This window comes from Pteronotus mesoamericanus, unplaced genomic scaffold (assembly GCF_021234165.1).
Source record: "Pteronotus mesoamericanus isolate MK-2021 breed Mesoamerican mustached bat unplaced genomic scaffold, CSHL_Meso_final scaffold_36, whole genome shotgun sequence".
NCBI classification, from domain to species: Eukaryota; Metazoa; Chordata; class Mammalia; order Chiroptera; family Mormoopidae; genus Pteronotus; species Pteronotus mesoamericanus.
In genome coordinates, this window is record NW_026555313.1 from 12,866,127 (window position 1) to 12,890,805 (window position 24,679).

General features: G+C 35.6%; 1 protein-coding gene across 1 annotated transcript in view; it reads right to left on the reverse strand.

The window, feature by feature from the left end:
* CUNH11orf65 (chromosome unknown C11orf65 homolog) overlaps window positions 1-17,984 on the reverse strand; it is a 35,237-nt gene extending 17,253 nt beyond the window's left edge. The window contains 5 exon segments of the mRNA XM_054592212.1: window positions 6,939-7,069; window positions 8,583-8,783; window positions 8,913-8,966; window positions 14,828-14,920; window positions 17,904-17,984. Coding sequence (XP_054448187.1) covers window positions 6,939-7,069; window positions 8,583-8,783; window positions 8,913-8,966; window positions 14,828-14,920; window positions 17,904-17,984 — 560 coding nt within the window.
* Window positions 17,985-24,679: the final 6,695 nt, after the last annotated feature.

The window sequence follows — 24,679 nt, forward strand, 5'->3', positions numbered from 1 at the left end:
CTCTCGCACTTTAGAAAGGCTATCCTCAAATGTCTACAAGTTTCAGCTATGCAGCAAACTCTTAATTTTTTAAAAATTTTATCTCCCTCCTTTCAGTGTGAATTTGTCCCATTAAGCTATCTAGGAAGCTGTTATGTTCTGCTCACCAATGCAATGAACAGGCTTGTCATTCTGTGGGAACTGAGATGTGCAAGCCCCTAGGGACAAGAGCAGGAGATATTACATAACTCTGAGAGGAAGCTGTAGAGATACATTATTCTCTCCATGTAAATGCAAACTGCCTCTCTTTTTGCTTACTGATTGGAATGAGAAAGAGCACATTTATACAGTCAATTGCCGCAGAGCAGGTGCCAGCGGCTGTGTTGATTTGCTCCATTAAAGACAGCTTAGCTGCAATTTATATCACTACTTGACCTCCATCAATTCAATGTTCCATTATTCCCAGGCAACTAAGGAACCAGTTCCATCACATCCTTCCCCACTGTCAGCTCCAGTCTATAAAGGACAGCCACCACAGAGCTCATCAAGAACTCTGCTCATCTCCTTGTTTCTTAGCAACTTGATAAAGTGTGTATCTTCTGGGGCAACCTGGAAGTTACAGCGAGTGGAAGTTACAGCTAGATTGCACACAATACTCATGAGCACATGCATTCCTCAGAGCCTTTGCAAATCCTTTTTCTAGTGCACCAGGAAAGTTCAGGCATTTTGTAACTATAGAACTTTGAGGTCAGGCTTTGATTAGCCAACCTAACAGACTACTGACATCATTTCTGGGTACTAAGCCAACACTTAAACCTATAATCCCTGGTAAGTGTGGTTATATCAATAAATTCAACTCAATTAACTAGATCTAAGGACTATAGAACCCACTCTCACACATGCTTTCGAGGCTCCTGTCAATGCAGGTTGGCAAATTCTTGTAACTCTTTTGGTTTTAAGACATCTTCTTCTGGATTAGACCTTGTACCTGTCTAGGCTTTTCAGAGCTGCAACTCTCACTGTGGGCTGCAGGCAATGAGAAATGGTTGTGGGGGACGCCCAGGGAGAATCAGCATAAGCGTGCAAGGCAAATACACCAGGTGCAGTCACTGAATGGATTTTATGCAGAGAAGGGCTGGTTCCCTCCAAATGGAGAGGAAGGGCTTCCCTCCACCAGCAGGGGCATTTGAAGGTTCAAGGTTCTCGGCCTTGTTTATAAAGGTCCCCATTCCAGTTCTCAGGATTCCTCTTTTCCGCTAGTGCCCTTACCTTAGTGCATAAGACCTGACAGGGTTAAGCATTTGGTTGCACTGCAGGTGCTGTAATCCTGTGACCCTTGCAATCAGTGCCTGGGTTGCCCCCAACTCACTCTGCAACTACAGAAGATGAGGGACTACTTCATGGGAATCTTGTGATTGTCTGCACATGTTATTTAAGATTTTTTACAACTTTATTGAGGTATAATTGATGTGCAGTTAACACACACATTTAAACTGTACAACTTGAAGCGTTTTGACATACGAGGGGAGACCCCTTCCAAAAAATGGAATTACCTTCTGGAGGGTGGGCCCCTTGTAGTACAGGCTTCCCCCACTAGGTGAGTGTTCTAGGAACCCGTCGGTATCAGTGTACCTGCTGGCATTGTTGTGAGAGGCTGCATTCAGCTTCAGTGAATTTTGTTTTTGGAGACTTTTTCAATGTGTTTGCCCATTTCATGATGGGTGATTTATGACCATACCTGCCCACACTGTGCTGAGTGGTCAACAACTTTGATCAAAAACAGCATGACCCCCGTGCTCCACCCTCCCTATTTACGTGATCTCTCCATGAGCGACTTTAAAAAAAAAAATTTCCCTGGATGAAAAAAGTCCTCAGAGGGAAATGGGATGTGGAAGGGGTGAAACAAAAAATGGCAGAAGCACTAAAAGACATCAAAATGAGTTCAAAAACTGTGCTGAGTAGTGGCCAAACATGTCTTGATAGGTTTATGGCATCCAATGGAGGGTACTTTGAAGGTGACTAAAGTTTAAACATGTAAGAATAAATATACAATTATTTTAATAAATAAATTCTGTTTTTTGGGTTCCCCCTCATACTTCTACATCTGTAAATCTATCACTACAATAAAAAAAAAGAACACATCATCATCCCCCAGATTTCCTTGTGTGCCTCAATAATCCTTCTCTCCCTCTTTCCTCCCACCTTTTTTTCCAGACAACCATTGATCTGCTTTCTGTCACTCTAGATTTGTTTGTATTTTCTGGAATTTTGTGTAAATGAAATCATACAGTGTGTTCTCTTTTTTGACTGGTTTTATTCATTTAGCACCATTATTTCAAGATTCATCCATGTTGCTGTGGGTGTCAATAGTTCATTCCTTTGTACTGCTGAGTAGTATTCTTTTGTGAAAATATCTCACAATTATTTATCCAGTCACATTTGGGTTGATGGCCATTTGGGTTGTTTCTGGTTTTTGGCTATTTTAAATAAAGCTGTTATTAACATTCATATATAGTCTTTCTGTGGATATATGTTTTATTTCTCTTGGATAAATACCTAAGAGTGAAATGCTAAGTCAAATGGTATATCCTACCATTTAACTTGTAAGATACTATTAACTTTTAAGAAAGCTGCCAACTGTTTTCCAAAGCGAATGTACCATTTCCATTTTCTCTATATATGTGCAGACCATTTTAGCCATTCTAGTGGGAATATAATATCTCATTATAGATTTGGCTTGCACTTTCCTAATGACTAATGATGATAGTCATTAGCTCACTGTGCTTACATGCTATCTGTATGTCTTCACTGAGTGTTTGTTTGAGTCTTTGCCCACTTTAAAATTAGGTTGTATTCTTATATTTTTTGAGTTTTGAAAGTTTAAAAAATATTCTAGATACAAGTTTTTTAATTATATATATATATATTGCAAATGTTTTCTTCTTGCCTATGGCTTGTGTTTTTATTTTTATATATTTTTTTCAAATTTGCAATATTTTTTTGTGATATATCTCCTTGGGCAAAGGAAATAAAAGAAAAAATAAACAAGCAGGACTATATCAAACTAAAAAGTTTTTGTACAGCAAAGGAAATCATCAACAAATAAAAAAAAACAACCCACATAATGGGAGAATATATTCCCCAATATATCTGATAAGCAGTTAATATCCAAAATTTATAAAGAACTTTCAAAACCCAACACCAAAAAAACAAAACAACCCAATTAAAAAATGGGCAAAGGACCTGAATAGGCACTTCTCCAAAGGGGACATACAGATGGCCAATAGGCATATGAAAAGATGGTCAACATCACTATCATCAGAGAGATGCAAAGTAAAATCACAATGAGATGCCATCTCACACCTGTCAGAATGGCCATCATTAATACATCAACAAACAACAAGTGCTGGTGAGGATGTGGAGAAAGAGGAACCCATTTGTACTGTTGGGGGGAATGCAGACTGGTGCAGCCACTTGGAAAGCAGTATGAATATGCCTTAAAAAATTAGAAATGAATCTGCCTTTTGACCCAGTGATCCCACTTCTGGGAATATATCTGGAAGAACCTAAAACAGTAATTCGAAAGAACATAAGCAGCCCTATATTTATTGCAGGTTATTTACAATACCAAGATATGGAAGCAGCTCGAGTGTCCATCAGCAGATGAGTGGATAAAAGAACTATGGTACATTTACACAATGGAATATTACTCAGCCAAAAAAAGAAGAAAATTTTACCCTTTGCCAGAGTATGGATAGACCTGGAGAACATTATGCTAAGTGAAATAAGGCAGTCAAAGAAAGACAAATACTGTATAATTTCACTCATGTGTGGAATCTAATGAACAAACTGAACTAACAAGGAACATAGAGACAGACTCATAGATGGAGATCAGGATGATGGCTAAAGGGGGAGGGAACTTAGGGGTGGAAGGATTGAGCAAAAAGGAAAAAGGACTCATGAACATGGGCAACAGTGTGGTGACTGCTGGGGGTGAGAGGTATAAAGGCACTAAATGGTAATGGAAAAAAATACAATAGAGATTAAATCAAAAAATTAAATAAAAATTTCCAATTTTCGGTTGCTGGAATATGGCAATATGATTTCTTTATCTCACGACCTTGATAAACTCACTAACTAGTTCCACTAGCTTGCTTTTTTTTTTGTAGATTTTTAAGATTTGTACCTAGACAATCATGTCAACTGTGAATAAAGACTGTTTTAGTTATTTTCTTTCCAATTTCAGTGTCTCTTTACTCTCTTTCTTGCCTTATTTCACTGACTAGGACCTTCAGTGCAACATTGAAAAGAAGTAGTGAGAGCAAACATCCTTGCCTTGTTTCTCATCTTAGAGGACAAAGGAGACAGTCTTTCATCATTAAGTATGTTAGCTGTGTGTTTTTTATAGATGCTCTTTATCAGGAGGAAGTTCTCTCTGTTATTCCTGGTTTGCCAAGAGTTTTTATTGTGAATGATTGTTGAATTTTTGTAAGTATTTTTTTCTGCATCTATTGAGATGATCATACCTAAATTTCTTTTTAAGTCTGTTAACACGGTAAATTACATTGATTGATTTTCAAAAGTTAAACCAACTTTCTATTCCTGGGATAAACTCCGTATGTTATTTATTATCCTGCACCTATGTTCACGAGAGATACTGTTTATTATTTTGTAACTCTTATATGCCTCACGTGGTTTTTGTACCTGGTAATACCTTATAGAAATTGTTGGGATATGGCCCTGGCCAGTGGCTCGGTTGGAGCAGTGTCCCGACACCAAAAGGTTGTGGGTTTGATCCCCAGTCAGGGTACATACCTAGGTTGTGGGTTTGTTTCCTGGTCAGGATGCTTATGGGAGGCAACCGATGGATATTTCTCTCTCTCTCTCCCTCTCCCTTCTTCTCTATCTAAAATCAATAAACATATCCTTGGGTGGAAATCTTTTTTAAAAAAGGAAAAAATTGTTGGGATGTGTTCCCTTCTTTTTCTGAAAATATTTGTGTAGAACTTGCGTTATGTCTTTCTTAATGCTGCTAAGATTCACCAGCAAATCTACCTGGGCCTTGAGTTTTCTTTGTGGGAATTTTTTAAAACTGTAAGTTCAAATTCTTTAACAGATATAAGACTATTCATGTTATCTTTGTTTTTGAGTGCACTTTGGTTAATGTCTTTTAGTAAATTATTCTTTTGCTTAATTTTTCAAATTTATGGGCATTAAGTAAGTTGTTTGTAATATATCTGTATTGTCTTTTTTTTTAAATTGTTGACACTATTACAAAAGTTCCCATTTTCCTTCCCTTTATCTGCTTGTCTGTTCTTCATTTCCTTTCCTCTTTTTTCAGGCTTCCCTTGGATTAAGTGATTGCTTTTTATAATTCTATTGTTTCTCCATTATTAGCTTATTAGGCTTACAGCTTTGTTGTTATTGTTGATTTTATGGTTGCTTTAGGGTTTGCAGTATACATATTTGATTATCATGGTTTACCTTAACCAATATTATACCACTTCATATGTAGCATAAAATACTTTTAACAGTATACTTCCATTTCACTTCTCCCAACCTTTGTAATATTATTATCTTACACTTTAATTCTGCTTGGTTACAAATTAATAAATGCCATAATATATCATAATTTTTTCTGCTTTAAATAGCAAATTACATTTAAATTTTTTGAACTTTAGTAATTGTATCATATATTCACATTATAGTTAATTTTGTAAATATTTACTTGTAATGTCAGAAAAACAGGCAATTATATTTTTTTAAATGAAGATTTTCAATAAAAGAGAAATGGAGTATAATTGTGGAACAAGAATTTAAGTAGAACTTGATTCAACATTAACTTACTCCTTTACATAAAAATTTTAATATCTATATTTTTAAAAATTATGGTAAAAACATTTGACAAAATGTATCATCTTAACTATTTTTAAGAATATAGTTTAGGAGTTATTAATTACCTTTTTAAAAGATTTAAATTATAAGAAGAAAAGTGCTTTATATGTTTTCTTTTTTCTGTTTTTTCTTTTCTTTTTTTCTTCTTTTTTCTTATTTTTGTTTTTTTATTTTTTTCTTTTTCTTCTTTTTTTTCCTTCTTTTATTTTTTAAAAGTGCTTTATATTTACTTAGTTACCATTTTGAGTATGCTTCATTTTTGTAAGGATCCAAATTTCTTTTTTTTTTTTAAGATTTTATTCATTTTTAGAGAGGGGAAGGGAAGGAGAAAGGGAGAGAAACATCATTGTGTGGTTGCCTCTCGAGCACCCCTTGCTGGGAACCTGCCCTGCAACCCAGGCTGTGCTCTCATTGGGAATCGAACCAGCAACACTTTGGTTCGCAGACTGGTACTCAATCCACTGAGCCGCACTAGGCAGGGCATCAATTTCTGTTTAGAATCATTTTCTTCCTGCTTCTTTGCATGCCTGGTAATTGATTACTATATGGTAGCTATTGTAAATTTTATGATTTTAGGTACTGAAATTTTTTGTAGTCCTTTAAATATTTTGGGTCTTTGTTATAGTATGAAGTCAAGTAAACTTGGAAACAATCTAATTTTTTGACACTTGCTTTTAACATTTGTTAGATAGATGCAGAATGACTTTTAGTAAAATCCACACAGTCAGTATCTTAGGGCAAAGAAGGGTTGATTGGGTCTAAAGGGCCAATTTAAAGTTATCAGATACATGAGTACATTCCCATTTCCTTATCTGATGTTCCAATGGAATGTGATTTCCTCAAGGTCCAAGACAGCATGTCTTTTCACATTTATTTCCTGAAGCTGAACTGTGTCTGGCACACAGTAGGCATTTATTAAATGTTTGCTTTCTATGTATTTTTTAAAATATAACTGGAACCTTACATTTTCTTTTTAAAATAACATATAGCTATTTTAGTAGTAGTAGAAAATTTTTGAGAAAACTTAGTATACTATATATTTATTCAGTCTTTCATCAACTTACATTTGCCTCATCCATTCTATTTTTCTAATTTTTCTTTTCTTTTCCATATCTTGTCTTCTCTTCAGTTTAGAGAAATGAAATTTGCATTCCTTTTTGTCTCCTACCATTACATCTTCAGTGGACATCCAAAACTATTGAGAAATAAAAAAATGCATATATAAAATGTTGAAATACTGATTATGAGGTTATATGACTATAGACAGAACTTCCACGTGCTCAATAGGAATAAGCCAAAATAGAAGCAGAAGAGAAGATACATCCTTTTAAGTTATTTCTAATTTCAGTGATGGGTGAATAGCACATTGAGCCTTCAGAGGCACATGCCATAGAAAGACTGACAAAGCACTAATGTATTGAGGTGCTTAATAAGTGTTTGAATAAAAGAATGAATGAATGAATGGACAAATTTCAAGAGTGCTTTAGTTTCTCATGAGAACAGACCTGACCTACTCTTAGCTCTGGTATCTTGTGAAGACTGTAACCCTCAAGGAGTATAGGCACTTCCAAGAACAAAGAAGTCTCCCTTATGTCCTGAGAGTTTGTGGTTTCTGCTGCATGACACCTTGTCTATTTTCCTACTTCTGATTCATTCCCCTTCCTCCACCACACATACCTTAAATCACAAGGAGGAGAGTTTGCTATTCTCCACAACACTCTGTATTTTTCACTATTAAAGCACATATTTACTGTAATATACTGAAATATCCTGTTTACTAAATGCCTTTCTAACTACAAGGCAAACTACTTGAGGAGAGAGATTATTCTTATTTACTCTTGTATACTTAGCATTTGGTACAATGTCTGACACATGGTTGGTATGAAGTAAAGTTTGCTGAATGAATGAATGCATTCCTTGATCGTTTTCACTTTTCATTCTTAGTATATTCAACAGACCACATTCTACAAACTGTTTATCAGAGGTTAAAGATTTGATGAGTACAATTAATATGAGTACATGTTAAATTCCCCAATGCCATAAAAATTCAAATGATTTTCCACCAGTCTTCTGCTGTTACAAGCTCTGTAAAAGAAAACGTCATATTGTTCTCAAGAACTCCCACCTCTAGTCCAAGGATTAATATAGAGTCAACATCTTCAAATTTGCTTTTATAGAAATATGGTAAAGTGCTGAGCACCACGGAGTATCTAAAACGGCTTCAATCAAAACTAATTACTAAAAAAAATTTTTAAAGAGTAGAAATAAATGTAAGTAAAAAGGAGATATATTCCTGTATCTTTTTTTTCCCTTTATCCTCACCCAAGGATATACATATTGATTTTAGAGAAAGGGGAAGGGAGGGCAAGAGAGGGAGAAAAACATCAAAGTGAAAGAGAAACAATGTCTCTCATACCTGCCCCCACTGGGTGGGGACCAAATCTGCAACCCAGGAATATGCCCCAGCCAGGAATCAAACCCAGGACCTCCTGATCTATGGGATGACATTCCAACCATCTAAGCGACGAGGGCAGAGCTATTCCTGTGTTTTGAAGTATTATTAGTAACCCCAGAGTAGTTAACTTAGGCAATTTTTATCAACTAAATTACTAGGATTTATTATCTAAAAAATAATTTTAATATTAATTTTCAAAAAGACAAATTGGTTTATAAATATATAAAATTCAAAATAAATATTTTTTTCTTACTCTATCAGAAACAGGTCTCCAGCCATTGTTCTCTATACGACGATACCAGCCACTATGATCCTCTTCCTGAAGATTATCACTTTTAATATGAGATGCATATTTTGCTGAAAGTTTTGTGTAATCTCTAGGGCTGTTAGCACACAGATCTTCAATATGTCTCTCAGTAAAAATTTTATAGTATATTTCAGGCGGAAAATTAACCTGTAGATGGAAAAGTTCAAGGAACATTGTACCCCAATCACAAAATGATTTACATTTAAAAAAATCACATCTTTTAAATTTCATATAAATAAGCTTTAAAATTACAACTAAGAATTCACCCCTACTTACACCACCTAATCTGAACCGTACATGAATGCCAGCAGCAGCATCTAGAAGCTCTGCCTATTAAAAAAAAACAAACAACTTTCAACATTCTGTATATAACAATTCACTAATTCTCACTCTGTCATGTTAAAACCGTTGCTGAGTATTGATTATTTATGAAATAGGTCAAGTGGCTAAACATCAAATAATTATTTTTTAATTAGAAAACGTTTTAAGATTTAATTTTTTATAGATATCTAAGAAGTAAAACTATTTACATGGTAAGTGGCAAAATAATATGAAATTATGTTTCCTCTCTATAAAATATAAAAGTGTAAAAGTCAAGTGATTTGTTATTCATAGAACAAAAGTTTTAAATAAGTCATCAGATATATGATTTGCATATTAAATATTATCTTACAGGTAAATTCAGAAGAAAAAATTATGATTGGTAATCTGAGTTCAACACCAAATTACCTATCCTAACTAGCTTTTATCAAGTTTTAAAAAATCCATGTTGAAATTTCTTAAGAATTATATATAATTGACCTTCCAAATTTTAGTGCCTGGGATGAAATGGAAAACAAAAAAAATATTTGGGGTAGGTAGATACACTTTGCCTCCTTGGACAACCAATTTAAAAACAAAAAATAACCAGGACAGCCAGAATATCGTACTGTAGGGAAGTCCAACAACCAAGGGGCTAAAGAAGAAACATTCGTCCAGACTGGTATGAAGGGCAGAGATGGGCAGGCAGGGTGGAGAGGACATATGGCAAGGCTGCAGCTGGAGGACTGGGTGGTCCCCCATTTGCATGTGGATAAAATGTGAGGAAAAGCTCAGGGAGGGAGACAGACCACAAAATCCAGGGTTCCAGTGTGGGAAAAGAAAGCCTGAAAACCTCTGGAGGTAAAAATCTGTGGGGGTTGTGATGGCAGGAGAAACTCCCAACCTCACAGGAGAGTCCACAGGAGAAACCTACGGGATCCTAGAATGTACACAAACCCACCAGCCCAGGAATCAGCACTAGTAGGACCCAATTTGCTTGTGGGTAGAGGGGGAAGTGACTGAAAGCCAGTCAAGAGGCCCTTTCGTACCCCTCCCCGACACAGCATCACAACACAGCTGCCTGGGTTGCCCCGCCCTGGCCAGTACCTAAGGCTCTGTCCCTCCCAATATAACAGGCCCGCTGAGACCAAGAAATATGGCCTAAATGAAAGAACAGATCAAAGCTCCAAAAATAGAACAGAGCGATGAACAGATAACCAACCTATCAGATGCACAGTTCAAAACACTGGTAATCTGGATGCTCACTGAATTGGCTGAGTATGGTCACAAAATAGAGGAAAAAATGAAGGCTACGCAAAGTGAAAGAAAGAAAAATACACATGGAACCAATAATAAAGACAAGGAAACCAGGACTCAAATCAACGATTGGGAGCAAAAGGAAGAGATAAACACTCAACCAGAACAGAATGAAGGAACAAGAAATCAAAAAAATGAGGAGAGGCTTAGGAACCTCTGGGACAACTTTAAAGTTTCCAACATCTGAATCGTAGGGGTGCCAGAAGGAGAAGATGAAGAGCAAGAAATTAAAAACTTACTTGAATAAATAATGAAAGAGAACTTCCTCAATCTGGCCAAGGAAATAGACTTGCAGGAGATCCAGGAAGCTCAGAGAGTCCCAAAGAAGTTGGATCCAAGGAAGCACACACCAAGACACATCATAATTCCATTACCAAGGTTAAAGATAAGGAGAGAATCTTAAAAGCAGCAAGGGAAAAAAAGAGTTACCCACAAAGGAGTTTCCAGAAGACTGTCAGCTGATTTCTCCAAAGAAACCTTGCAGGCAAGAAGGGGCTGGCAAGAAGTACTCAAAGTCATGAAAGGCAAGGACCTTAGAGAAAATCCAAGATTACTCTATCCAGCGAAGCTATCATTTAGAATGGAAGGGCAGATGAAGTGCTTCCCAGATAAGATAAAGAAGTTCATCATCACCAAGTCCTTATTATATGAAATGTTAAAGGGATTTATCTAAGAAAAAGAAGATCAAAAACTATAAACAGTAAAATGACAACAAATTCACAACTATCAAAAACTGAACCTAAAAAACAAAAACAAACTAAGTGAACAACTAGAACATGAACAGAATCATAGAAATGGAGATCAGACGGGAGGGGGAGGCGGAGGGGGAAGAATGGGGGAAAAGGTATAGGGAATAAGCAGCGTAAATAGTAGGTACAAAATAGGCAGGGGGAGGTTAAGAATAGTATAGGAAATGGAGAAGCCAAAGAACTTATATGTACGACCCATGGACATGAACTAAGGGTTGCTGGAGAGAGGGGAAGTGCAGGGCAGAGGGGAATAAGGGGGAGGAAAAAAATGGGACAACTGTAATAGCATAATCAATAAAATATATATTTAAAAAAAGAAAAAATATTTGGTATTCTATTAGAAGACAGTTCAATGTTGTTACCTGATAAAATTAAGTTAGATGAGAAAAATAGATGTTACCTTGTTAGTCCATAAAGCCCTAAAAACAACACTAGTTGTACCTAATTTTCTCTTGAGTTAAGATTATACACACATACATAGTTATATAGGGTCATAATTCAAATATGAAAAAGATGTTTTATAAAAATATCTTAAAGTATATATTTATAAAACACATAAAATATATACTTTCATATACGAGTCTGTCCAGAGAAAGTCCAGCCATTGTTAATATAACAAGAATAATTTGCACAACATTGATGTAGCCTGGCAGCCAAGGAGAGTGGACTGGAATGCACATGCATGAACAATGACGACTTGTCTGTACTAGTCAGTGGGGGTGGTAGAAACTGTTGAGAGAGCATGTGTACTGTGTGGCAGCCACATTCGAAATTGACTGAGCAAGTAGAGCAACAAATCTGCATCAGATTTTGTGTTAAACTTAAACATTCCTCCATGGAAACTATTCAGATGATTCAGAAGGCTTTTGGGGATGAAACAATGAGTGTAGTGCAAATAGAAGTATGGCACAAATGCTTCAAAGATAGGTGAGAATCTGTTGAAAGTGAACGATGTTCTGGAAGGCCTGGAACAAGCAGAACATCTGAGAATGTTGAATGTGTAGAGGCTGCAATCTACAAAGATTGGCAACTGACAGTATGAGAACTAGAAGCTGATGTGGGGATTCCAAAAACACTGTGTCCAAGATTTTGAAGCAGGATCTTGGCATGAAACATGTCGTGGCAAAATTCATTCTGCAGTTTCTACTACCAGAGCAGAAGCAACATCATGCTGCAGTTGGGAGAACTATGTGCGGACACAAAGTACCTACTTTGAAAGGGGCTGAGGCATCATTGTCCTATGGACAGTGTTTCTTGTATCTTGTATTTTGCTCAATAAATGTCTCTGTTTTTTTCACAGTACATGGTTGGATATTTTCTGGACAGACCACACACCCATATATATGAGTATATGTATAAATTTATATGTGTGTGTATATGTGTGTGTACACACACACCCTTTTTCCACTAAAGCAAACAAATCTTAAATGTACAGCTCCATGAAGTTTTACCCTTCCTGTTATAGTCAGTTAGGGTGAGCGGCTAATCACACCAATCCAATCAGAGACAGAGCTTGGTTAACTCTGAATTGCAGTTTTAGTAATCTATATCTGGTTTGTCCACTTCTAATTTCCCCCTGTTTCTCAGATGTGATCTCCTCAACCATGACAGACTATGGGAAGCTCAGTTATATTCTTTGGAAGATTTGAGATTAATTCTTTATTTTTCTACCATCTACAGACTCAAATAAAGGCGGGGGTGGCTATGTATTTGAGGTAGTTCCAGTCCTTTCTAGTATGACTTTGTCTCTTAAGTTTATGAGAGATTTCATTTAGTGTTATTTAAAGTGGACTTAAAGCCTTGGCTGGTGTGGCTCAGTGGATTGGGCATTGTCCCACAAACCAAAAAATCACCAGTTTGATTCCTGGTCAGGGTACATGGGCTGAGGGCTAGGTCCCCAGTTGGGGCCTGTGAGAGGCAACCGATTAATGTTTCTCCTGCACATCAGTGTTTCTCTCCTTCTTTCTCCCTCCCTTCCCCTTCTCTAAAATAAATAAATAAATAAAATCTAACGGAAAGTGGACTTAGATTAGTTGTATATTGGTTCACTGCAAACTCTACGGTAACCAAAAAAAAAAAAAAAAAAAAGTTAAAAAGAAGTATAATTTATGTACTAAGACAAGAGAAAATGTAATAATATAAAATGCTCAATTAAAACCAGAGAAGGCACAAAAAAGAGTGCAAGACAAACTCAGGGGAGAGAGAGGGAGAGAGAGAGAAGAAAGAACAAAGACAACAAATACCCTTAGTCAATGCTGTTAGGAAATGGTACCAGCTAAGGCAGATCAAACTATATCAATAATCACTTTAAATATCAGTGGTCTAAATGTACCAATGAAAAGACAGAGACTGTCAGAGTAGATAAAAAATAAGACCCAACTATATGTTGTTTACAAAAACCCATTTTAAATATAAAGACAGAATGGTTAAAAGCAAAGGGATGGAGAAAGATATAGCACTTTAACACTAATTAAATGAAAGCTGGGCAGCTATATTAATTTCAGCATTCAGAGGAAGGAAAACTATCAGGAAAAAAAAGAGGAACATTACTTAATGATAAAGTGGTCAATTTTCTAAGAATGCATAGCGAAAATCCCTAACGTGTATATACCTAACAATAGGGTATCAAAGTATGTAAGGTAAAAGCTAATAGAACTGCAAGGATAACTAGAGGAATCACTACCACTAATTGACAGATTCTGCTGACAGAAAATCAATAAGGCCATAATTAGACATAAACATCACCATCAATAACTGGATCTAATTGACATTTATTAATCACTTCATCCAACAATAGCAAAATATGCATTCTTCTCAGCCCACATGAAACATTTACCAAGATAGAACACTGTCTGGGCCATAAGACACAGCTTAACAAATACAAAAGAACAGAAATCATACAAAATATGCTCTCAGGTCCCAATGGAATTAAACGAGAAATCAATACCAGAAAGACAGATGGAAAGCCCCAAAACTTGGAAATTAAACAACACACTTCTAAATAACAAATGGGTCGAATAAGAAGTCTGAGGATTTTAATTTTTTAACTATTTTTAAATAAATGAAAAGAAACTAGAGTTTATCAGTTTTGTGAGATGCAGCTAAAATAGTGCTTAGGTGACAATATATAGCATTGAATGCATACATTAGAAAACTATAAAGATTTGAAACCAGTAATCTAAGGTCTAGCTTAAGAAACTAGAAAAACTAGAAAAAGAAAACAAATTAAGTCAGAAGTAAGGAGAAGGAATGAGATGAAAATAGAACAGAAATCAGTGAAATTGAAAACAGAATATCAATAGAGAAAATCAAAGAAACTAAAAGCTTGTTCTTTGAAAAGATTGATGAAATCAGTAAACTTCTGGCTAGACTAAGAATCTGGGTATTAGTTACACAAGTGTCTGCTTGTAATGACTCATTGAGTTATACACATATGAATAACAGATTTTTTATGTGCTTAATATACCAATGAAAAGTTTTTAAAAGGAACAAATACAATCATATTGAATTTATAAAGTAGCTATACAATTTTATGAAAGAAGAAAAGATGGTGTATCAATAAATAATGTTCTTGCCCTGGCTGGCATGGCTCAGTTGGTTGGGTGTCATCCCACAAAGGGGAAGGTCGCTGGTTCCATTCCCAGTCAGGGCACAGGCCTGGGTTGAGGGCCAGGTCCCCGAGTTGGGGGCATGTGAGAGGCAACCAATCAGTGTTTCTCTCACAGATGTTTCTCTCCCTCTCTTTCTCCCTCCCTTCTCTTCTCTTTAAAAATAAATAAATAAAATCTAAAAGGAAATTTTAAAATAAATAAATAATATTCTTACCTCTTTAGGATTAATATATCTTACTATCTGGCGTGGTTCCCCTTGTCTTCTTATATTAATCAGACTTTTAAAGTGTTGGAATACAGTAACATTCTGAAGGTTCAAACACATAAAATTTTATGGTCAAAACTGGGCAAAATGAGTAAAAACCATAAAATAGATTTTATATATGTAAACTAGATTTTAGAATAGTATCTATTCAGGGTTTCCTTTGACAAGCCAAGCAATGTTGGTATTATTCTCACAAAGACTTTTACACTCAAGTTTGTAACTGTATCACTAGCAGCTATAAATAGAATACCCAGAACTTTGGTTGGGTCACTTCTGTATACTCCAGAGTAATCTAGGAGAAAAACAAAATATAGCCCAGTGATTAGGAACATCAACTATGGCATAATATTGTCTGGTTCAACTCTTACCTCCTACTAGCTGTATGGCCCTAGACAAGTTACTTAATTGCTCTGTTCAGCTTCTTATGTAAAGTATTGGGAATGTTAGTAGCTATCTCATACAGGTATGGTGAAAAGTGAATGTGTTAAAATTTGTGAAGCACTTAGAACAACTTCTGGTATAAGAAAACACTCAATAAATATTATCTATTATTATCAACACAGAATCTTCTTCATTCCTGTAAGTAATTCCAGTGATTTACAAACCCTATCTACTTTTCATGTTAGTGCAAATTCAAATAACTCCTAAAAATTCTTCAATCTTGGAAAAGTATTTCTTTAGTAACCCCCTCCTCATACACTTTTTCATTAAAAAAAAAAAATCCTTAATAACTTCTGGTAAACTCTCTCACTCTAGCTTGCTGAAGTCAAATCAACACCAATACTCCAATTTGAAGATCAAATGTATTCTTTTTATATATTAGAACTATTTTAATTTGCATTATACCTGAACCATGATTTTCATGGTTAACCCTTTTTCAGAGATCCTAACCATTTTTTAAGTCCAACTTCTCAGACATACCTTCTATTGCCATGAGGTGTCATTTTATCTCCAGATAGAACCCTCTTAGAGCCATTCACCATACTGATCTGATCTGAATTAATTCCCATTTTTATGGTAATCCTTCAGCTTTGTTATTTTTCTTTCTGTTTCTTTTTGTTTTTATATCATTATTTTTTCTTAAATGTCAGGTGATCCTTTTTTGTCCATTAATACAGTCATGTGCGACTTAACAACAGAAATACATTTTGAAAAATGCATCATTACGCAATTTCATCATTGTGCAAACATCGTAATGTGTACTTGTACAAACCTCGATGCACAGCACACTGTACACCCAGGCTATATGGTATGTCACTGTCACATACACAGGCCGACAGTGACTTATGTGGTACAAGACTAATTAAGAATGAAAGTCTGTGTCAGTTCTTCTAGGGAGCAAGTGTATCCTGTGCTTTTGTATAGTCTTCCCACTGTTCATACTCATGAGTGTGAGAGTTGCCTGGGAGCTTTGTGATGTGGATGGAATAAGTTAATCAACAGGCTTTCTTACTTCCTTATAGGTCAGATAGCCAGCAAGTAATCAGAGTGACTTTCAAATACTAAAATTAAGAGGGTTTTTATGTCAAGTCCATGCTAGAATTAGCTTTCCTAGATAGTTAATTTAATTTTTTTTAGAAATAAGCCTTCGAGGTTTTTTTCTCCCACTGGTAAATATCCATCTACCATCAGATTTTTGACTAATGTTAAATATCCATCCATTTGCAGCTTGGGGTCTTAAAGTGACAGTGGAGACAAATGGTACAGCTGTTCCATGCATAGACCTTCAATCAGACCCCTTGTCTTCACTCACTTTCTTCCAGGCCTTTTAAATTGCTAACTTCCAACTGGTACTCATTCTAAGGTTCCAGTGCAAACCAGCTCTCTCACTGGAGCCCCTCTGAAGTGTATCTGGGCAAGTCTTCTACACAATTTTGTTTAACAGGATGTTATAATCTGCTTTGGTTTTCCATAAATGAAATAAAATTTCTTATTTGCTCACAAATGCCCTTCTTTTATGGGTTAAGTTTCTGTATATTGTTATTTCAGTGGGGTTTTGGAGGAACAGAAAGTAAAAATGTGTGCTCAGTCTACCATCTTGTTAAAATACACACACACACAACTTGTTTGTTTATATACATATTTTCTCTACTGAGGCTCCTTAACGGCAAAGAAGTATTGTAAAATGTTAGCGCACTGCCAGGAACATAATGCTAGCACAGTGCCAGGAAAATAAAGGCATGTAGCTCATTGGATTTGGATGTAAGAGAAGTTACAAATGACAGAAAGCTTAAGCCTAGATGACAAGTATGCTCAATGAAACGATGAAAGGAATAGTAGACTTTAGGGAAAAAAGTGATTTCCATGTTGAAAATCAAGTTACCTCCCAGAATAGGTTTTGTGGCTTTGTTAGAGGTAGTAGAGGCAAATAATGGAAGCTACTTTGCGGGACTTGATTAACTGATACAAAGGCCTTCTTGTGTGCGAGAAACAGAGCCCTCTCGCTTCACATGGAACTGTCAGCAGACAGAGAGCTGCTGCTATCAGAGGGAAAAGAGTGAAGTCATCTTGCTCTTTGCTCTCACCTAACCAGGTAAATCTACTTAAAAATATTCCTTATTGGATAAAAAGACAAGCTCTCCCCATATAGAGCATGATAAAAAACTACTACATTAACCCAGATGTGGTATACTATTGAACTTAAGTCCTCAAGAGTAGGTACTCAATTAATATTTAATGAGTGAATGTATCCCTAACACCTGCTCACAAACCTGATTCCAGAGTCAAGAAATAAAGTGTTTAGGGGTGAAATCCAAATGATCCAAATAGTGATACTTTCACTGATAGTAGCAATTATCAAAGTGCCTGGCCCAGATCAGGGACACCATAAAATATTTGTGAGGCTAAAGAGATCTTTAATTAATGTTAACTTTTTGAAAGTTTTAAAAATGTGTGCTTTTAAAGCAAAGGGTTGTATATAATTCTGTAAATATACTAAAAATTACCGCAATGTATACTTTAAACAGGCGAAACTTGTGATATCTAAATTATGTTTCAGTAAAGCTGCAAAAAGAAAAATCCTCACAAGGAACCTTTTCCAGGCCTTCTGAATGACTCTAGCAGCTCTATCCCTCTTTGTAAAGTCCAGTTCTTGTGTCCAAGACATTTAAAGTCCTGAAAGAAAATAAGCAAAATGGGTATATTTAAACATTTTATATATTCCATTATGAAACTATCATTAGAACTCAATGAAAATTAAATAGAAAGTTGTATGAATGAAGGAAATAATGTATAAATAATGTCACGTTAAATTTACAGTAGCAATATGGTTTTAAGATGCATTATCATAGTCCAAACTAAGTGAGTAAATGTTGCTTAAAATTTTTAAATTCTGAACTGTTACTTGTAAAGTGCTAAATGTAAAAGGATTTACAAATCCCAAAGCTTTGAAGTATTTAAACACATAACACACCTCTTCTAATATATGCATTATATTTAGAAAGGCAGGCACCAAACTGTCAAAAAGATATGCCATTTATTACGAAAAATGAAAGTAAAACCTATATATATTATCTTTAATTTTTTTCTCTTTTGATGTTAAAAATTATTTGGAAGTTTATAGCTAGATATTTTCTTCCAAATGTATGTTGCTGAGTTTTAAAACTGACATTTTTAATAGTAGGAAGAAAGTGCTCTATGAAAAAAGTCTGACTTTTTTTTTCTTCAAATACCTTTAATAGTACAGGAGTCACAGGGATATAGATTGTATCTTTGGGTCTGAAGTAAGATTGGAGTTTAAATCTTAACATATTCTACCTTAACTTAGTTGTGCGATCTTGTACGTTATTTAACTTTTTCCAACTTCAGTTTCCTCATCTGTAAAATATGGGGACTCATAGTACCTACCTCACAGAATTGTGAAGAATAAATCAGATAACACAGGTAAAGCATTAAGTATATTTTCTGGACCATTCATAACCATTCAATAAATCATACCAACTATTACACAAACTATTTTCAAAAATAGTAACTATGCATGTGCATTATTTGGGATAAAAATTTGATATAATGAACATTTTAAACACAATCATTCTCATAATTTACAAGTAACTGTTAGTGCAAATAATATTATGAAGTGATATAAGGGGCTTAAAAGATTTGTCAGTTTTGATCAAGGGATAGTATTTTAAGATATACTCTTTATACTCTTTATAGCCAGCAGGTGGAGAAGGAACAAAGTGTAGTTTATCTGGGTATTTCAGAACACTTCAGAAAAAAAAGTTTTTTGGTGAATACTGTGACAATCAGTTTTAATAATTTTTAAGGACACTCACTGTTTCTCTCATTAAAAGAGATAAATACAGCTCTGACTGGTGTGGCTGAGCACACTGAGCGCCAGCCTACAAACCAAAAGACTGCAGGTTGGACTCTCATTCAGGGCACAGGCCTGGGTTGGGGGACAGGGCCCCAGCAGGGGGCGTGTGAGAGGCAACCGAGTGATGTCGCTCTGGCACATTGATTTTTCTCTCCCTCTTTTTCTCCCTCTCTTCCCCTCTCTCTAAAAGTAAATAAATAAAATCTAAAAAAGAGAGATAAATACAGAAGATAGCTTTGTCATCTGAGATTTATCATAACTTTAAAAATTATCAAAATTTTAATTTTAAAATTTGAGTAAAAAATAGAAAAATACTTATACTGAATTTTGAAACATGGTGGGTACTTTGATTCATTACTCTTTTTGTGATAAAGTTCTAAATTTATTATTCATTTTTTGATTAATCAATTGTAGCCACATTGTCATTTCTTTTTTCTCTATTGGTTTGTAATGTGGCTTTTGTGGCATATATTCATTACTCTTTGTTGTTTGTCACTGGTCAACATAAAGGATACAGGTATTTGGTATTCACAAATAATCATAGAGTCTGGGTAATATTTAAGTATCAGAAAAATATGTAAATGTCATCTCCTTAACATCTCATTACTGTTTAAAATACAAAATTATTCATATTAGTGCTTAGATTTATTTACTTTAAAAGTTGTTATATAAATAATACATAAATACATTCTTGCAGTAAACATTTCAAACAATATAGAGCAGTAGAGTACAACAGTCCTCCATTTCTTCTAGCCCAGCTCTTTCTTCAAGGGTATATACGTGCGCATGGTCATATACAGGGCCTGGCAAAAATAATGCCCCTTTTTATTACAAAATCTTTTATTACAAAATCATAAGCATGCAATTCTGTAATGTAACAATATCACACTGAAGCACACCATATGGCATTTCAGGTGAAGTGTTCAAATTAAAACTATAAATTATCACACCCACATTATTACTCTACCAACCACACTCAAGTAGGTGTTACTTCTGCTGGGCCCTGCGTATTATATAGATATATATATACACCCATCATACGGGATTGTTTGCGTTGTGATAAAATTATATTTTCTGCTTTTTTTTACCTAATAATATGTGTTGAAGACATTTCCAAGTTAATACATACATTCTTTTTATAGGTGCACAGTATTCCTAAGTATGGCTATGTCATACTTTATTAATACTTTATTATTGGACATTCAGATCGGTTCTATATTTTGCTGTTACACTTACAAAATTAACATCCTTATATATCTATTTGCATATGTGTGCAACTATTTTTGTTAGATGGATTTTTAGAAGTGGAATCACTATGACATATATTTTGCATTGACTCTCTCTTGAAGGGGATACCAGACACTGCTAAGAGTGATCGTCTCTGGGGAGAGATCAGGGTGACTAAGGGAATTGGGTTAAGGAAGAAAAGCAGTTTTTTTCCCCACTATACTTTATTATATTGTGTAATTTTGTTTTTACAATGTGCATGTAGTTAAGATATATGTAATTACATCAAAACAGAGTATGCACATTCAAATTTTGACACAGCCACACTGTCCTCAAAAATGTTGATTTACACTTAAAATCAGCCTATGAGAGTGTTTAACTTCTAGATTTAACGAAGTGAGTAATTAAACATAAGTGGACATTAGGACTATTGTGGATCTCTTAATATTCTCTGCAACAATTAAGTTGCAAGTTTTATTCTTGTTATCATGCTTAGTGATGAAAGGTATAAAGCAGTGTACATGTGTGAGAGAGCACAAGATGGCATTAATGCTAATGCATACAGATTACATAATTTTCCCAAACACATCTTCAATTCTGTAGGTAAAAATTTAAAACTAGGTTTTAAAAATCCATTTTAATTGTGTCAATATGTCTGAATCAGTTTCATTGGGCACCTTGACTTAACAAACTTCACACAGGCTTCCTGCAGACAACGGCTTCCTGCCTCTCGTGAAATGAAGGCTAAAGGTTGTTGGATGCTGACAAATCAGTATCCTTTTTATGCATATTTGTTGAACATGTTTATTATCTATTTCATACCCCTAGGATGTAAGTTTGCTAAAGGCAGACTCATTTCTTGCTTATTGCTACACGTCCCATTTCTAGCAAAGAGTAAGTGACCAGTAAATATTTGCTGGCTGACTGAATAGGAGATTGGTTAAATAAATGATGCAGTCATTCAATAGAATCCTGTGAGAATATTAAAAGTGATGCTATAAACGTATACATTGATATATAAAATGTGTCACATCATACCGTGCAACTTTTAAAGAGCAGTTGGTTAAACAGCTATTTGTAATAAGCCATTTGTGTTCTCCCTCCCCTATTTAAATATGTGTGTGTGTGTGTGTAACTATGTATGTATGAGTATGAATATCAATGTTAACAATGGTGATAGAATTAAGGAGGAATTTAAAATGTTTATTTTTTATTACTTCTATAATGAACATGTACTATTAGAATAATAATTTCTAAAAACTGTTTTGTTACCAGCAAGAGAACAACTCATTGCAGGTTCCACCTGCAACGTTCAGTGGGGAGGGATCGGGCATACAGGGTTGGGCTGGAGCTCTTGCAGATGGATTGCTAAAATTGTGTTGCTTTGAGTGTGTTCCACAGACCTATGCCAACCTCTGAACTGCATATTTCCTGATAAAATAAAGAAAGAAATTGAGAGTAGTTAGAAACTTTTACAGCAATTTGACATTGCTGTGGTGCACGAACGTATAACCGGTGGGCTTAGAGTTTATGTATCTTCACTTTTTTCTTTCTCTAGTAATTCATTTTTATTTCATTTTACAAAAGGTCTACAGCACATTGGAGATAAGTTTTTAAAAGGTTATCTCCCCCACTGAAAATTGCTCTAAAGTGTAGTCTTGGGATTAGGCCTAGGAATTTCATTTAGCTGGTTTCCTGTAATGTCAATAGCATCTGCTTAATCTTCTAGAAACTGAAATCTATACACCAATACCTGATACCCTGTATATACATATATCAGACACCATGTGGAAGAGTCTAATCTTGCTTAAGGATCTTGTTTTTACTGTTTTTCATTTTAACATTTCATTAATATCAAACAGCAATCAAAAAGCATTTTAAATAAATATTTATTGGGGACAAATATAAGTGACAAAGGAGGCTAAAAATGTTACATATTATGTTACTTCATTATTGTTTAAGAAACCAGGGTGGAGTGAGCCACTCACATGTTCAAAGAGCTTTCTAGGTGGATAGAATAGCAAGTGAGAAGGCAATGAAACAGGAAACTGGAACAGGAAGAAGGCCTGTGTGGCTTAGGCTACTGGAGAGAAGAGTGGTGAGAGAGAAAAGCAGAGATGTAGTGGGATAACACACTACACAGCGCCTTCCATTGTAAGAACTTAGGATTTTAAGTGTGATGGGAAACTACTGGGGAGTTAGACCAGAGAAGTAATACCAGACTGGTATTTAAATATCATCCTGAAAGGGGGCAAAAGAAAACAAAAAAGCTAAGCTATTACTATGGCTCAGCCATGAATAATTATACAGTATCAAAATGTATGATACAATGACAGCAATCACCATAATTACATACCCTGAAAGAACAAAAACAGTCTCTTTCAGGCGCTCTTTCTCAGAACAAGCTAGCTATCTTCCCTTGAGCCTGTCAGGTATAATTAAGGGTTGTTTCTCTGAGCCTCTATTCTCAGGACTGAGAGATTGCTGAAAATAATCCCTCACGCAAGGTCCCCAGCGCAGGTGTTTTCGAATGTATACAAACAAGACATGCCAGACCAGAGAATCTGGACCCTGTTCCCAAAGACAGCAGCAGGACAAACTGAAGCCTGCACAATCAGCCAGAAACCTCCTAATGTACAACTACTTGCCATGTCTACCCAGCTCCATCCCCCTCACCCTTCGTTGCCCAATAAAAACTTAAGAGCCTCAACTTTCCCTGCCAGTGTATCTCTTTACACCAGCCCCTTTTCTTCTTGGAAAGTGAATACAAACTTTGCTCTCTGCCTTTTCTTCTCTGTGAAATCTTTTACAGCCTTCAGCAAAGGCCACCCTAACACACCCTATGATAGCACCCATAATATGAATTTGGATTAACATGATTGGTGACTGACTCCTGTCTCCAAAGCACACTTACCCTGGATATTTTATTATTTTGGAATACCTCAACCTTACACTGTATGAAGTTAAATTTTTGGAACTATTTGGTGTTATGGCAGGATTTTCTTCTTAAATTAAGAAGATGAGGGCAGAGGATGCATGTATGTATGCATATACATGTACTGTGGTGGCTTGGTATGACAACTAAATTCTCATTTTATATTGTAGGTTACCAGAAACACCTAAATCTTAAAGAAGTCCAGAGTAAGTAGAATAGCCCTGGCTGGTGTGGCTCAGTGGATTGAGCACTGGCCTGTGACCCAAAGGGTCACCAGTTCGATTCCCAGTCAGGGCACATGCTCGGGTTGCGGGCCAGGTCCCTGGTGGAGGGGTGCACAAGAGGCAACCAAGCATTGATGTTTCTCTGCCTCTTTTTCTCCCTCCCTTCCCTTCTGTCTAAAAAATAAATAAAATCTTAAAAAAAATAAGTAGAGTAACATGTTATTTCAAATACAGAGATAAAAACCAAAAGAAGCACAACATGCAATGAAAAAGTAAAACAGAGTAGTGGGATAAAGAATGGCAGTAGTTCAGCACAAGTAGTCAGAGAAGGCCTGTGTAATGAGGAGATATTACTTTTCATGATGCAAACAGGCAATGACGGGCAAGTGGTTGAAAGAAAGAAAACTGTCACTGGAGCTTAGAGAAGAGGCAGAAGAGTGGAAGATAAAGTCAAAATGTAGGCAGGAGCCAGGCTCTAATCGTATGGGAAATTGATTGGCATGGGTTGGGTGGTGGACTGGAGCAGGCTTGTGTTAGCTCAGTAAAACTAAATTTAAAATTTTCAAGAACTTTGTGAGCTGGTTTTTAAACACAGTCATTATTAAAAATTAAATTATTTAACTTACAATTAAATAAAATAAAGGGAATAAATACTCAAAACTCATCACTTACTATTTTACAAGTAAAGGGGATTGGAATATTCCACCCCAAAATTTGCCACTTTGACATACAAATTATTTTGAGCCGAAGACAATGGAGAAATGGCACTTGTAGGAAAAGCTCTGTACCCCGCGTCTAGCCGCCTAAAAGAAGGAGGTGATTTCCCTTGGTGAAGGTGTTCCCCCTTTCCTTCTCCACACCAGGATGGGGGAAATGACTCTGATCACTGATCACTGGCACTGAGGTGGGTCTGCACAAACCTGATTTAAATAATCCCTATCTAGTAGTTTACTCTGAAACCTCTCTTCCTGTTTCTGCTCACTTCACAAACTTATCTCCGTTTGCTAAAATGGTATACAATACTAACAGCCTCTTTGGGTTTTCATTTTCTTTTCTGTGTGCATGTAAAATTAAAATATATATTAACATAAAATAAACAT